General features: G+C 43.1%; 1 protein-coding gene across 1 annotated transcript; it reads left to right on the forward strand.

Annotated features, from left to right (window-relative positions):
• The first annotated feature begins 6,328 nt into the window (after window positions 1-6,328).
• On the forward strand, window positions 6,329-10,306 carry LOC134966981 (putative nuclease HARBI1). Its single transcript, XM_063943987.1, has 5 exons — window positions 6,329-7,025; window positions 7,109-7,481; window positions 7,791-7,812; window positions 8,807-9,406; window positions 10,204-10,306. Exons 1-3 carry the CDS (start codon window positions 6,440-6,442, stop codon window positions 7,792-7,794), a joined length of 963 nt encoding a protein of 320 aa, XP_063800057.1. The 5' UTR covers window positions 6,329-6,439; the 3' UTR covers window positions 7,795-7,812; window positions 8,807-9,406; window positions 10,204-10,306.
• Window positions 10,307-16,868: the final 6,562 nt, after the last annotated feature.

Raw genomic sequence — 16,868 nt, forward strand, 5'->3', positions numbered from 1 at the left:
TAACTGATCCTGTGCCTCTACTCAAGCTTCTATCTATTCTTACTGAATGCTCCTTTTCCCTATTCTCTAGATGGCATCAGTTGTATGGTTTCATCATGGTCTGCTACCCTTCGGCTATTAGGTTCCTTTTGTAGTTTATTCGGGGTGGGATATTTAGAGTACGGCAGGCGTGCTTCTAGTGGATAACAACTTTGATCATTGATCTCTCTGGCGCAAATCCTGAAGGTGTCAGGTTGTCAGTCTCCAAATCTACAACAGGTTAATCTGGTGGCTGGTGTGGTTTGTTTCTCCACTTGGAGTGACACTGGCAATGGATAGGAGAAGGAAGTCTATGCCAAGTTTGTCTATGGGGAACGGATGTTTCACTTTCCTTCGCCTTCAGTCATTTGCTCAAAATACAGACCTGCTTCCCCAACATCTCTCAATCTTGGATGACAGACACAGTTGCACTATCATTTCCAACTTGAAGCAAACCGAATTCCCTTCACTGGTACCCCACCAGGGCCAGTCAGAATGGCTGCTTGCTCACCCTTCTCTCCTTCCAATACACTGAATTCTTCACAGGAACTTCATGGGATTATTCTTTATTATGGTTGTCCAGTGGACGAAAGACATCACCTTCGGTGACATGGTGTCATGACTTTTTATGAAACCAAAACCTTTTCTTACCTGAAACCATATAACGGTACCTTTTATCTCCCCCATGTCATTCCTGCTATCAGCAGGGCTGGATTATAGGAAAGGGGATTGGGCTGCCAAGGCAGTCACCACACAGTCTCCACAAATAGTACATTCATTGAGGGTAGAGCAGCATTTCGCTGCCTGCACTCCAATTCTCCTCTGCAGTTCCCACCCTCTCTCCAGCAGCAGCTGCTGCGAGTGAGTTTAAATGGGCTGATCTGTGTCCATCTAAAATGGCTGTGCTGTGTACTGCGCTGTACTAAGCTTGTTTAATTGGCAGAGCTGTGTTCTTAGTCATAACAAGTGGCTGTGCTCTGTGTACTGTATACAAGGGGCATGCTGCAGTGTGCTGCACTGTACTCTGCTGTTTAAATTGGCTGAGTTGTGTCCATCTAAAGTGGCTGTACTGTATATAGTGTATGGCACGCAGCTGTGTGCTGTGCTGTACTCTGCTGGTTAAATTGGCTGTGCTATGTCCAGACTCATAATTGACAAGTGGCTGTGCTGTGTGTATAGTGTATATAAGGGGCACGCTGCTGTGAGTTGCACTGTAGTCTGCTGGTTAAATTGTCTGTGCTGTGTCCATCTACTGTGGCTGCAGTTTTCAAAAGTCAAATAATGGACTCTTTTAAATTTGTACAAATTGTGTGCTCTTTACCCCTATGCATTTATTATTTATGTACATAATAAAATAAAAGCCCTTTGAATTGCCTCAGTATGAGCTGCACTGCAAAGTGAAAAATATATATATGCTTCTATTGTTTGTACTGTTTGGTGATCTTTACCTTAATGTACTTTGTTCAAAGTCCTGTGACTCCACACAGTTTGAACCAAGCTGCAAGTTCAAAAAAAAAAAAGTAAAAAAAAAAATATATATATATAGTTAAGTTCTATTGTTTCTACTGTTTGGTGCGCTGTACCCTAGTGAGCTTTAATCAATGCCCTGTGACTCCATGCAGTTTGAACTGAGCTGCACATTAAAAATAAATATATAGATCCATTGTTTCTACTGTTTGGTGTGATTTAACCTGGTGTGCTTTGTTCAAAGCCCTTTGACTCCACACAGTGTGAGCTGAGCTGCCAGTGGAAGAAAAATAATAATAATAAAAATAAAAATTAAAAAAAATAATATATATATATATATATATATATATATATAGTCTAATTGTTTGTACTGTTCTGTGTACTGCACCCAGTACACTGTACACCAGTGTGACTTTGTTCAAGGACAAATCCATCTTGCACCACTTTTCATCTCTGACACTGCTGTGTGACAATGGCCCTCATTCCGAGTTGGTCGCTAAGAGTCATCGCAACGCAAATGTACGAAAATGTAAGTATCTGCGCATGCGCAAATGCGTGATTACGCATGCGCGAGTACATACGTACGACAACTGTGCAAAATTACTCAGAAAAAAAAAAGCCGTAACTGGCAAACGAAAACGAGGAGTGGCGTGGGCGTGGCGGAGGCGAGACTTCGCAATGCTCCGACATGGGCGTGAAAGTGGGCGTACAGTGTGGGAGTATGCAACTCGCAATGGGCGTGTTTTTCGCAAATAAACATTGTCGCTGTTAAAACTAACATAGGAAACCGTAGCAACATTCACGCAGCAGCCGAGTAGGTCTGCAGTTACTCTACATTTGCGAAGTACTGGTACAAGTGTGTATGCAGTAATTAGCAGTTAATTGGATAGCACATTCATCTGATGTCCAATTACTTGTTAATTAATGAGCAGATGAAAGTTACCAACCAGCAATTGTCTGAACACACATTACATGTTTATTCTACTCACATATAAATCTCACACACTGCCAAATAAGGGTGTGATTTTTGTTGAAGTTGATGTGTAAGCATTTTTTAAACTTGTTTTAATGTGTGTAAGACTCCCAAATACAAACAAGTGAAAATATTTGTGAAAGTGTTTGAAATCTGCAACATTTTTTACAAATAATCCAACACCCACATAATGCAGCATACACTTTAATTTAGTCTTAAAAGTCACAATAATATTTGATTATAATATCTGACAATGTTTGAAATGATGTCCTGTTGACCATAGATATTTATAAAAAGCGTCGTGTCTGTTTACTTAATATGGACATTAAAGTGTGGTGCAAAGCATACCTTTTTTTTGTTGTTTTTTGCAATTTTTAAGGAGAATTTGCAGATTGGTCTACAAGTGTCTATATGCTGACCTAATCTTTCTGGAACTGCATTACCTTGAAGAAACTGCACAAATTTTTAAAATATGTTTTTTATTACTATAATAATATTTCACAACATTTAAACAACATGGCTCCACGTGAGTCGCACAGGCAGAGATGGACCAAGCAGCAAGCAGATGGCACTGACAATCATTAGATAGCAGAACTCAGTACTCTGCAAAATTCTGCTTCTGACAAAAGTATATTTTTTAAGCATAAATAAAACATGACACACCCTGCCACACACAAATTTTAAACCAAATGAGAAAGAATTAGGATCCACCACACAAACACAACAATACATAGCACACTAGTAAGAGGAAGATGGCTCTGGTGTTTATACACATAAACTCACAGGCTACAATACATCCAAACAGAAAGAATACATTTCACTAAGAGGGAGTTATCCATTCTGGCCACACAAGCCAACTCCAAAAATACATAGAGGCAACATCAAAAACATGGGTGCTGCCCATCAGGAGAGACATCATTTTCTTCTTTTTCTCCCCGCCTGAGGCTGTTCTTCTTTGGAAGGTCTGCGGAGCGACCTTCGTTGGGCCTGCCCAGTGGGCTGTTCTTCCTGGGCAGGGGCAGGGGAGGGAGCCGATGTGGGTGGCTCTCTGCCACTGTGGGCAAGGGAGACAGCGATGGCCTGGAGCCCTTGCAAGATGTTATTTGCAAGGCTTTGGAATGAGGAGGCAAGTTGTTCTTGGCCCTGCCTGATCTCTGCCAGACGTTGGCAGAGTTGAGCAACACCTTGCTCAACACAGGTTCGGTGCTCAGTGAGCCGGACAGCTATCTGGCTTACCTCCCGGATGACCCCGTCTTGAAACCGATTTAGGCTCTCACCATACCTAGCGATTTCAAGCAGGATCTCCGGGATAGCAGAGGGTTGGGTGGGGGGGCCAGTAGGAACCTGCAGAGGTGGGATTTGTTGGCCCACACTGCCAGACTCACTAGGTCCCTCCACCTCAGCCTCAACCACATAACCGTCCTGTGACTCAAACGGATCACCCCCCTGTGCTGTGTTTTGTGGCAAGCAAATAGAAGAATGTGTGGGGAAAAAGTTGGATACAAAATTAGTTTATTATTATAAATACAGTCAAAATTACAGACAACTAAATGTGTAATCTTACCTTCCAAGTCATGTCCCGTCAGGATCTCAGGCAGGTCCGTGTCCATATGAGACACCCCTTGGCCCTCCTCATAACTGACACAGGGCATCGCCATCTCCTCCAAGTCAGTATACTCCACAGCGACAGGTGCTCCTCCACCTGTAGCCCTTGAGGCATTCCACTCCGCAGCCCTCTTTGCCTTCAGGCGGGATTTGAAGTCGGCCCACCTACATATGTATTGTGAAAGAGGGACAAAGTAGAGTCTTATTATTTGTCTAAGCTAATATATAGGACACGTGTTCTGCTTGTGTTTGCTAGACATAACATCACATGTAACTACATTTTTTAGTCAACTTATCACAGAAAAATGACTGTCAAGATGCACTTACCGTCGTCTCACTTCCTGTGATGTTCTGACGACAGAGCCAACTTCATTCACAGATTTTGTGATGTCTCTCCAGATGCGATCTTTTGAAGCAGCCCCCATGTTTTTTGGGCCTCTATGTATTTTGGACATGGCCTGCGTGACCAAAACACGCAACTCCCTCTTAGTGAATGCAGGCTGTCTTTTCTTCCGTCTGGAGGTAGCCTGTGAGGTTTCTTCTTGTTGGTCATCACCATCTTCCTCCTCACTAGCAGCTTCTGTCTGTTGTGTTTGTGTGGCTAAAGCCAATTCTCCCTCAGTTTGGTCACTATGTGTGTGTGGCAGGGTATCCCCAGTCAATTGTTGGGGTTCAGAAGCAGACATTTGCAGAGTACTAGGTCCTGCCTCTTCAACATCCGCAGAGGCGTATTCCAACATGCGCCTTTGGCAATCTAGGCGTTTTTTCTGCAATGCCATCTGCTGCTCTGCAATGCGGTCCATCTCTGCTGCGATTTGCTCACGAGAAGCCATGTTTGCGATGACGTGTGTACGCCGAGGTGTGTGCTTATTTATACCTACGTGCGTCGCGTTAATTCACACAGGTGTACAATGTTAATCTGGTTACTGATTGCACTGCTTATTTAAGGGCCTACTTTGCACGCTGTGAGTGTAGGTAGTTTGGAGTTTCTTTCACTGTTGAGTTTGTTGGCTTGTGCGTGAAGGTGCTATAGGAATTTTCCAAGTGAGTAATTGTCAAGCATACATTTGTCCTTTCGTTTGCGTTTAGAATATAGACAGTGTAGCATTTTGTCTGCGAATTTACGTTTGTGAGTATTCTGGAATTCGTCTTGTTGTTTTTTTTTATTTTAAAAGTTTTTATTTTATGTTGATTGTTTGTTAGTCTTTTTTACACATATATATTTTGCTAGTCCATTTGTGCAAATAAACCTGTGCTTCATTGCTTTTACTGTCATTTTTGGTCTCTTGTAGGAGAATTGTTTTGGGTGACGTAACCCTAGTCTATTATTTCAAATTTGTGTGCTATCTAACACAAATTGGTCCTTTCTTTATTTTGGATCAGGTAAGTTCCCTTGGCCTGTGTTGGTGCCTGTTTGTGTTAATGGTCTGTATGTTGTTTTTGACTGTCATTTTTGGTCTCTTGTAGGAGAATTGTTTTGGGTGACGTAACCCTAGTCTATTATTTCAAATTTGTGTGCTATCTAACACAAATTGGTCCTTTCTTTATTTTGGATCAGGTAAGTTCCCTTGGCCTGTGTTGGTGCCTGTTTGTGTTAATGGTCTGTATGTTGTTTTTGACTGTAATTTTTGGTCTCTTGTAGGAGAATTGTTTTGGGTGACGTAATCCTAGTCTATTATTTCACATTTGTGTGCTATCTAACACAAATTGGTCCTTTATTTATTTTGGATCTGGTAAGTTCCCTGGGCCTGTGTTGGTGCCTGTTTGTGTTTGTTCAAAGTGTTTTGATAATGTTTGTTTTCCATCTTGTTAATAAATGCTATGTTTTTTACCAGGATTGATCAGCAATGTAGTGTTGTTCTTGGCTGGACTAGCTACTAAAGGGCTAACTTTTTGTTTGTTTTATTGTAATTTTTTAAACCAATTAGTCATTATTTTTTAGTAGGTGTTTGTGATGTGTTTGATGCTGTGATTTTTTTTTTAATACTATTTTTAACAATTACAATTTAACATATGTAGCTTTCATCAAAAAAATAATTTTGTTTATCTTTTTTGTGATAATATTCCTTTTGTTCCTGAATTGAACTCAGAAAAAATGTCTTACGCTCCTGCAGTAAGTTGACACCCCCTTTTTTTAAAAAAATTTTGGTTGTATATTTTTTGGACTTTGTTTTTGTCTTATTCAACATTTTTTTGTTTTATTTTTTAAAGTGTGTGATGTCAATATTTATCGCTGCCGAAGCCCTACCTCCCCAACCCACGCCAGCACTCCCACCCCAACCGCCAGCCCCACAACCACAACCGGCTCCTCATCAACCAAGGCAACGGAGGCGTGCTAGGCCACCAATTTTCCGACCCCGTGTCCTACTTTTTGGGATGCCAGATGATGTGGTTGTACGTAGATACAGGCTGCCACCACATCTAATCCTAGACACTCTCTCCATAATAGAGAGTGATCTGGAGTCTGAAATTCGGTATCCTACAGCAATACCACCATTGACACAATTCCTTGCTGTGTTACATTTTTTGGCTACAGGCTCTTATCAGCATGTGGTAGGAGACCTGGTTGGCATGTCGCAGGGCCAGTTCAGTAAGGTCCTGCGGCGTGTCTGCCAGGCTTTCCTAAAGCGTGTGAAGCAATTTATTGCTATGCCTTTGGATGTTGGTGCCCTAGATGTGGTGAAGCGGCAATTTGAGGAAGGTGGTAGTCGCTTCCCACATGTTATTGGGGTTGTGGATGGCACACATGTAGCTATTCAGCCACCAAAACATAATGAAGAAATTTATAGAAACAGGAAACTGTTTCATTCTCTGAATGTAATGGTTGTTTGTGGGCCATCCCTCCAGATCCTTTCCCTGAATGCAAAGTTTACTGGAAGTTCCCATGATGCGTATGTCATTAGACAATCAGGGATATGGCACAGATTAAGATCAAGTCAACGAGCAGACATGTGGTTATTGGGTGAGTTGTTGCACAATTTTTTTTAAAATTTTTTAATTTTTTTAAAAATATACTATTTCTAATTTTGGTTTATCATCAAACAGGAGACCGTGGATATCCTTGCACCCCCTGGCTCATGACTCCTTACCGTAATCCCAGGCCAGGACCACAGACGGCATTTAACTCCGCGCTTACTGCCACTAGGCAGCTGGTGGAGCGCACAATTGGGGTCCTTAAAGGGCGGTTTCGTGTGCTCCACCGCACTGGTGGCGACATCATGTATTCGCCGGAGATGGCAAGTAAACTAGTGGTCCTGTGTGCTATACTACACAACATCGCGGTAAGGAGTAGCGTAGAGCTTCCTCAGACAGAGGAATTGCCTGATGAGGAGCCAGGGGTTGTCCGACACTTCGGTGGGGGGAGTGTTACACGGAGGGGGAGCCAAGTCAGGGCAAGCATTGTTGCGGAATATTTCAGGTATAGTGTTTTAAGATTCTCTTTTTTAATCAAAATAAAACCACAGTATGCTTTTGTATTTTTAATAATTTTGTCATTTTGTTTGCTATTGTAAGGCCATTGTGTAATTATTTTTTGGCGTTGGAATATGTAATATTTATTTGCCACTAAATCCGTTAACACGTTAAGCTTACAATGTGTTATTTGCAAAAACAATACTGTGATGTTGCTAAATAGTGTCCTTATTTGTTTTCTATCCTAAAATCCTGTTTATTTCAACAAACACACAAACAAATGAAACTTAATGTTGTCCACTTTGTGACTGTCCAGCTGAATGATCACACAAACTGTGGTGAGTACACAGATATGTATCTAAATTTACCCAAAACTGTGTGTGTGTGTCTGTTTGTTTTGTTTTATGTTTTAATTTTTTTTAAATTCCTTCTGCGAATGCGTATTTCCGCTCGTGCTAATTAACACTCTGCTCTTCCCAGCATTGCAAAGATCAATAAAGTTATTAGAAATTACAGCATAGATTTTGGACCAATCACATGCTAGCAGACACTATAAATATATGCCCAAATAAGGAAAACGCCATTGCCATGATGCGTGCGGCACCTTTCACCAGGCGGGAGCTCCGCGTCCTGGTTGCGGTGATGGACCGCCGCATAAGCCGCGTTGGGCGCTTCATCCCAAATCGGGTTAAGCGCGAGGCCTACGCGGAGGTCCGCCGCCTGCTGCGTTCTCGCGTCCGCAGCAGGCGGACAATAATACAGTTGGAGAGGAGATGGAGTGATCTCCGCAGGAGGACTCCAGAGCTGTTGGCGGAGATCCGGCAGCAAATCCGCGCAATGCATGCACACAGTAAGTTACATTACATAAGATTAATAGCATAAATTGTGCAAATTTACACTAAGTGGTAGGCTAATTGCAACACTGAGTGAACATTTTTTTACAATAGGACAGTGTGTGTGGTTAGGGCAAACAGTACTGACTGTAGCAAAATGTCACCAAACAAGTGCATGTTTTCCAGAAAAAAAAACCAGGCAGGAAACTGTACCAAAAAACTTGATCAGTGCTGTCTATATAATAAGGTGTCTTGAATAGTGATCTGGTGATGTTGCCTAGACCAATCAATATGACTCAATGGAATAGATTAAGGAATGAGCGTCCAAATAATTGTTTGGACTCATTTAGTTTGCTGTGAGCAACATGAAGAGGATTTTTTTTTTTTTTGTTTAAAAAAAACCACTGTGTCTTTTACATGGAACAGAACAGTGAAATTTACAATTGTTTAGTATGTAATTTAACATGCAAATTAAATTTTAACACAAATATCATTATAGGACGACCACAACGGCAAGCAACACATGAGGCACCATCTCAGCCCCCTTCCCCCTCTCACTCCCCCTCCACTTCCCAGTCCCCCTCCCCTTCTCACTCCCCCTCCCCTTCCCAATCCCCCTCAGCTTCCCAGTCCCCCTCAGCTTCCCAATCCCCCTCTGCTTCCCAGTCCCCCTCAGCTTCCCAGTCCCCCTCAGCTTCCCAATCCCCCTCAGCTTCCCAGTCACCCTCAGCTTCCCAGGCCCACTCCACTTTCCACTCCCCTTCTCACCCCACCTCTCCTTCTCTTTCTGTGACCCCTTCTCCTCCTTCCCATACCCCTTCTCCTTCAACTTCCAAATCACCTTCTCAGCCCCCCTCACCCTCTATTGGCCTAACATTCTCTCCGCCCCCCTCGCCCTCTCAATCAGACCCACCCTCTGAAATAACATCCCCAATCCCTCCTCCTTCCCCCATCCAGCCTCCTTCCCCCATCCCTCCTCCTTCCCCAATCCCTCCTCCTTCCCCCATCCAGCCGCCTTCCCCCATCCAGCTGGCATCACCACCCAGCGAATGGGCAGAAGAAGCCCCAGATGGGCTAAGTGACAATGTTGTGGAGGAAAGTAAGTGTTTTTACATTTTTACAATAATGATTACCTACTTAGACTTACAATCTCAAAACATGCCCTGTTGTACTGTTGGGAATACGCTACCAAGGGAAAAAAAAAGAGTTATTATTCATGGTGTACATGTTGCATTGAATTTTTAAAGAGTGTCATTATATGTAGTGTTATGTGTGCAATGTTTTGTGTGTCCACTCTAGGTCGACACTCATTAGTTCAACAGGGTTGCCAGGACAACATGGTTTATCTGTGCTCAGTTTTGATGGTAACATTTCTACTTAAGTGGAGTTCTCTTTAACATGGGACGTTGCCCATAGCAACCAATAAGATTATAGTTTAAATTTGTAAGTCCACTTTTACAAGATAATATGTATAATTTTATTGGTTGCTATGGGCAACGTCCCTTCTTAAATAGAACTCCAGTAGTAATAAATGTACCCCATGGTGTGGTCCACTTTCTTGTAATAAACAAAAAAAGATTGCTGAGCAGGCTTGTGTGTTGTTCTGCTACTGATTTATCTTGAAAACAGCCATGATGTCGTCACTTAGGAATTAAAGCAGGCCTCTCCAAACTGCGGACATACAGCTGCTGAGAAACTACACATTCCAGCATGCCCTGACACCGTTTTGCATTCTCTGTCCCCAAAACTGTGTCAAGGCATGCTGGTCTATGTAGTTTCACAACAGCTGGAGGGCATCAGTTTGGACAGGCCTGCATTAAAGTGTGCTTTGTGCCCTGCTTGTATAATAGGTAATGTGAGTAAGTTATTAATGTTTTCTTTGACTCTTCTTTTCAGATTCTGCAGTTGGAGATCCCAGCACTTTGCCTGAACTTTTAGGGCGGCTGAAAGCCCATTTAAGGGAAGTGTTAGCAGATATCGAGGCAATAGAAAAAAATCTGTGATATTTTTATTTTAATTTTGTTAAAAGTTTCTTAAAAAAACAAAAAAAAAAATTAAAAAATAAATAAAAATTGTTGAAGTTAAGTGGGTGTTGTGCTTATTTATGCTATAAAGGAACAGCACATTGCCTTGCAGAAATTGGTGACCTTAAACAGTTCACACATCTTACTTAAGCTTAAAAATAAAAATATAAAACACAAAATTCTACACACACAAAACTCGTTAGGAGGTTATGGTTTTTAAATACATGAAAAGACATTTATTCACACACTACACATATACACAATACTTTAAACATTTGCATTATAACAATAAAAATTACAATATCTATATTTTACAAATTTAAACAACAATGTTTCTGGCCAATTAGAGCTACAAAGTGTTCTTCTGGTTTACTTTGGAGACTTAATTGGTCAGGACCATTGACATTAATTACACTAATTGGGTTCGTAATTGAGGAGGGCTTGTGGACTTTTAACATAAAGGTGTAATTCCACTGAATAGGGGAAAAAAAAGCATTGTGGTGCGTTTGTCCACAAAAGTGTGCACTTTTAACATGGATGGGTAAATATACTAAAACTTAGTAATTTTACGATGAAGTATGTGTTAATGCGATAGTTTCGCAATGCTGCGATGGTTTCGCATTGCTGCGATGTCATTTGGCGTACGCCCACTTTGTGTAATACTGCGTACGAATGTGCAAAAATACGTTGGGGGCGGATGTTCGCAAATTTACTACACTAACGCAACTTTGCGAATATGTTGTGCGAACGAAAAACTTAGCGACCAACTCGGAATGAGGGCCAATGTTTCTTAGATGTGCTGTAAACCGCTGTGTGTTTGTACCTCTGCTCTGTCGCTTAGTAACCAGCCAGCTCGCTGCATCCTTTGGTGTAAAGCAGATGAAAACAATATTGTGAGCTGTGAGGTAGTCAGAATTGTCTGAAATTAGTGAAAATGAATGTTATCGAGGTTAATAATACTTTAGAAACAAAAAAGGCCCAACATATGTTATTTTAGATTTTTTTGACAATTTTTGGGAAAGATCCACAACCAAAACTGGGCAACGAATTAGACCCAAAACCAGAAAAAATGGTCTGATGCACATCTCTAGTCTTTACCTATGAATATGGCAGTAGCAATGGTTGTTCTGTCTGGGATTACATGAAGAGACAGCAGGATATGATCAAGCCTACATTAGAGATGAGCGGGTTCGGTTTCTCTGAATCCGAACCCGCACGAACTTCATGTTTTTTTTCACGGGTCCGAGCGACTCGGATCTTCCCGCCTTGCTCGGTTAACCCGAGCGCGCCCGAACGTCATCATGACGCTGTCGGATTCTCGCGAGACTCGGATTCTATATAAGGAGCCGCGCGTCGCCGCCATTTTCACACGTGCATTGAGATTGATAGGGAGAGGACGTGGCTGGCGTCCTCTCCGTTATAGTAGAAAAGAGTAAAGACTGAGTGACTTAGTTATAATTGTGGGGAGGATTGGGGACGGGGAGCAGCTGTTAGGGAGTACAGTGATTTAGATTAGGAGAGAGAGAGAGAGATTGACCTGATTTACTGGAGCTTAGGAGTACTGTAGAAGAGAGTGCAGAGTTTACTAGTGACTGACCACAGTGACCACCAGACAGTGCAGTTTTATTTAATATATCCGTTCTCTGCCTGAAAAAAACGATACACACAGTGACTCAGTCACATACCATATCTGTGTGCACTGCTCAGCCCAGTGTGCTGCATCATCTATGTATATATTATATATCTGACTGTGCTCAGCTCACACAGCTTATAATTGTGGGGGAGACTGGGGAGCACTGCAGTGCCAGTTATAGGTTATAGCAGGAGCCAGGAGTACAAGACAGTCACATACCATATCTGTGTGCACTGCTCAGCCCAGTGTGCTGCATCATCTATGTATATATTATATATCTGACTGTGCTCAGCTCACACAGCTTATAATTGTGGGGGAGACTGGGGAGCACTGCAGTGCCAGTTATAGGTTATAGCAGGAGCCAGGAGTACATATTAGGTTATTACTCAAAATGCCTACACCAATCATGCATTATTCCTTCTGTGTCTTTGTCTGTGTGGTTTATCTTTTGATGTAATGCTTAAATCTTCTGTATTATGTGCATTGTGTGAGTTCTAGTTGGCGCCGCGGATGGCTGCCTCGGTGCTGCTCTGCCAAGCAGCCTTAGTTTTTAGTCTTAAATGTATAATATGTCTACTGTACAGTTGCATATGTGCAGTATGAACTCATATGTGTAATGTATGCTACTTTTTTTTTTTTGTCCTCCATGTTGCTGCTTGGCAATGCATTGTACCACAAAGAATTCCTAGTGTACGTGAGTACACCTGGCCAATAAAGCTGATTCTGATTCTGATTCTGATATTATATTAAAATTAAACAGTGCACACTTTTGCTGCAGGAGTGCCACTGCCAGTGTGACTGACCAGTGACCTGACCACACTGACCACCAGTATAGTTAGTAGTATACTATATTGTGATTGCCTGAAAAAGTTAAACACTCGTCGTGTGACTTCACTTGTGTGGTGTTTTTTTTTTTATTCTATAAAAAACTAATTCTGCTGACAGACAGTGTCCAGCAGGTCCGTCATTATATAATATATATACCTGTCCGGCTGCAGTAGTGATATATATATATATTTTTATATCATTATTTATCATCCAGTCGCAGCAGACACAGTACGGTAGTTCACGGCTGTAGCTACCTCTGTGTCGGCACTCGGCAGTCCGTCCATAATTGTATACCACCTAACCGTGGTTTTTTTTTCTTTCTTCTTTATACATACATACTACGACATCTCTTTATCAACCAGTCTATATTAGCAGCAGACACAGTACAGTACGGTAGTTCACGGCTGTGGCTACCTCTGTGTCGGCACTCGGCAGTCCGTCCATAATTGTATACCACCTAACCGTGGTTTTTTTTTCTTTCTTCTTTATACATACATACTACGACATCTCTTTATCAACCAGTCTATATTAGCAGCAGACACAGTACAGTACGGTAGTTCACGGCTGTGGCTACCTCTGTGTCGGCACTCGGCAGTCCGTCCATAATTGTATACCACCTAACCGTGGTTTTTTTTTCTTTCTTCTTTATACGTACATACTACGACATCTCTTTATCAACCAGTCTATATTAGCAGCAGACACAGTACAGTACGGTAGTTCACGGCTGTGGCTACCTCTGTGTCGGCACTCGGCAGTCCGTCCATAATTGTATACCACCTAACCGTGGTTTTTTTTTCTTTCTTCTTTATACATACATACTACGACATCTCTTTATCAACCAGTCTATATTAGCAGCAGACACAGTACAGTACGGTAGTTCACGGCTGTGGCTACCTCTGTGTCGGCACTCGGCAGTCCGTCCATAATTGTATACCACCTAACCGTGGTTTTTTTTTTCTTTCTTCTTTATACGTACATACTACGACATCTCTTTATCAACCAGTCTATATTAGCAGCAGACACAGTACAGTACGGTAGTTCACGGCTGTGGCTACCTCTGTGTCGGCACTCGGCAGTCCGTCCATAATTGTATACCACCTAACCGTGGTTTTTTTTTCTTTCTTCTTTATACATACATACTACGACATCTCTTTATCAACCAGTCTATATTAGCAGCAGACACAGTACAGTACGGTAGTTCACGGCTGTGGCTACCTCTGTGTCGGCACTCGGCAGTCCGTCCATAATTGTATACCACCTAACCGTGGTTTTTTTTTTCTTTCTTCTTTATACGTACATACTACGACATCTCTTTATCAACCAGTCTATATTAGCAGCAGACACAGTACAGTACGGTAGTTCACGGCTGTGGCTACCTCTGTGTCGGCACTCGGCAGTCCGTCCATAATTGTATACCACCTAACCGTGGTTTTTTTTTCTTTCTTCTTTATACATACATACTACGACATCTCTTTATCAACCAGTCTATATTAGCAGCAGACACAGTACAGTACGGTAGTTCACGGCTGTGGCTACCTCTGTGTCGGCACTCGGCAGTCCGTCCATAATTGTATACTAGTATCCATCCATCTCCATTGTTTACCTGAGGTGCCTTTTAGTTGTGCCTATTAAAATATGGAGAACAAAAATGTTGAGGTTCCAAAATTAGGGAAAGATCAAGATCCACTTCCACCTCGTGCTGAAGCTGCTGCCACTAGTCATGGCCGAGACGATGAAATGCCAGCAACGTCGTCTGCCAAGGCCGATGCCCAATGTCATAGTACAGAGCATGTCAAATCCAAAACACCAAATATCAGTAAAAAAAGGACTCCAAAACCTAAAATAAAATTGTCGGAGGAGAAGCGTAAACTTGCCAATATGCCATTTACCACACGGAGTGGCAAGGAACGGCTGAGGCCCTGGCCTATGTTCATGGCTAGTGGTTCAGCTTCACATGAGGATGGAAGCAATCAGCCTCTCGCTAGAAAAATGAAAAGACTCAAGCTGGCAAAAGCACAGCAAAGAACTGTGCATTCTTCGAAATCCCAAATCCACAAGGAGAGTCCAATTGTGTCGGTTGCGATGCCTGACCTTCCCAACACTGGACGTGAAGAACATGCGCCTTCCACCATTTGCACGCCCCCTGCAAGTGCTGGAAGGAGCACCCGCAGTCCAGTTCCTGATAGTCAGATTGAAGATGTCAGTGTTGAAGTACACCAGGATGAGGAGGATATGGGTGTTGCAGGCGCTGGGGAGGAAATTGACCAGGAGGATTCTGATGGTGAGGTGGTTTGTTTAAGTCAGGCACCCGGGGAGACACCTGTTGTCCGTGGGAGGAATATGGCCGTTGACATGCCAGGTGAAAATACCAAAAAAATCAGCTCTTCGGTGTGGAGGTATTTCAACAGAAATGCGGACAACAGGTGTCAAGCCGTGTGTTCCCTTTGTCAAGCTGTAATAAGTAGGGGTAAGGACGTTAACCACCTCGGAACATCCTCCCTTATACGTCACCTGCAGCGCATTCATAATAAGTCAGTGACAAGTTCAAAAACTTTGGGTGACAGCGGAAGCAGTCCACTGACCAGTAAATCCCTTCCTCTTGTAACCAAGCTCACGCAAACCACCCCACCAACTCCCTCAGTGTCAATTTCCTCCTTCCCCAGGAATGCCAATAGTCCTGCAGGCCATGTCACTGGCAATTCTGACGATTCCTCTCCTGCCTGGGATTCCTCCGATGCATCCTTGCGTGTAACGCCTACTGCTGCTGGCGCTGCTGTTGTTGCTGCTGGGAGTCGATGGTCATCCCAGAGGGGAAGTCGTAAGACCACTTTTACTACTTCCACCAAGCAATTGACTGTCCAACAGTCCTTTGCGAGGAAGATGAAATATCACAGCAGTCATCCTACTGCAAAGCGGATAACTGAGGCCTTGGCATCCTGGGTGGTGAGAACCGTGGTTCCGGTATCCATCATTACTGCAGAGCCAACTAGAGACTTGTTGGAGGTACTGTGTCCCCGGTACCAAATACCATCTAGGTTCCATTTCTCTAGGCAGGCGATACCGAAAATTTACACAGACCTCAGAAAAAGAGTCACCAGTGTCCTAAAAAATGCAGCTGTACCCAATGTCCACTTAACCACGGACATGTGGACAAGTGGAGCAGGGCAGGGTCAGGACTATATGACTGTGACAGCCCACTGGGTAGATGTATGGACTCCCGCCGCAAGAACAGCAGCGGCGGCACCAGTAGCAGCATCTCGCAAACGCCAACTCTTTCCTAGGCAGGCTACGCTTTGTATCACCGGTTTCCAGAATACGCACACAGCTGAAAACCTCTTACGGCAACTGAGGAAGATCATCGCGGAATGGCTTACCCGAATTGGACTCTCCTGTGGATTTGTGGCATCGGACAACGCCAGCAATATTGTGTGTGCATTAAATATGGGCAAATTCCAGCACGTCCCATGTTTTGCACATACCTTGAATTTGGTGGTGCAGAATTATTTAAAAAACGACAGGGGCGTGCAAGAGATGCTGTCGGTGGCCAGAAGAATTGCGGGACACTTTCGGCGTACAGGCACCACGTACAGAAGACTGGAGCACCACCAAAAACTACTGAACCTGCCCTGCCATCATCTGAAGCAAGAAGTGGTAACGAGGTGGAATTCAACCCTCTATATGCTTCAGAGGTTGGAGGAGCAGCAAAAGGCCATTCAAGCCTATACAATTGAGCACGATATAGGAGGTGGAATGCACCTGTCTCAAGCGCAGTGGAGAATGATTTCAACGTTGTGCAAGGTTCTGATGCCCTTTGAACTTGCCACACGTGAAGTCAGTTCAGACACTGCCAGCCTGAGTCAGGTCATTCCCCTCATCAGGCTTTTGCAGAAGAAGCTGGAGACATTGAAGGAGGAGCTAACACGGAGCGATTCCGCTAGGCATGTGGGACTTGTGGATGGAGCCCTTAATTCGCTTAACAAGGATTCACGGGTGGTCAATCTGTTGAAATCAGAGCACTACATTTTGGCCACCGTGCTCGATCCTAGATTTAAAGCCTACCTTGGATCTCTCTTTCC

The sequence above is a fragment of the Pseudophryne corroboree genome, chromosome 10, assembly GCF_028390025.1.
Source record: "Pseudophryne corroboree isolate aPseCor3 chromosome 10, aPseCor3.hap2, whole genome shotgun sequence".
NCBI classification, from domain to species: Eukaryota; Metazoa; Chordata; class Amphibia; order Anura; family Myobatrachidae; genus Pseudophryne; species Pseudophryne corroboree.

Bases quoted from the DNA above. Each gene is read 5' to 3' on its own strand.
- LOC134966981 (XM_063943987.1), top strand. From the start codon at position 6,440: ATGCCAGATGATGTGGTTGTACGTAGATACAGGCTGCCACCACATCTA. The intron at 7,026-7,108 runs GTGAGTTGTTGC...ATCATCAAACAG, and splicing joins AGCAGACATGTGGTTATTGG to GAGACCGTGGATATCCTTGC.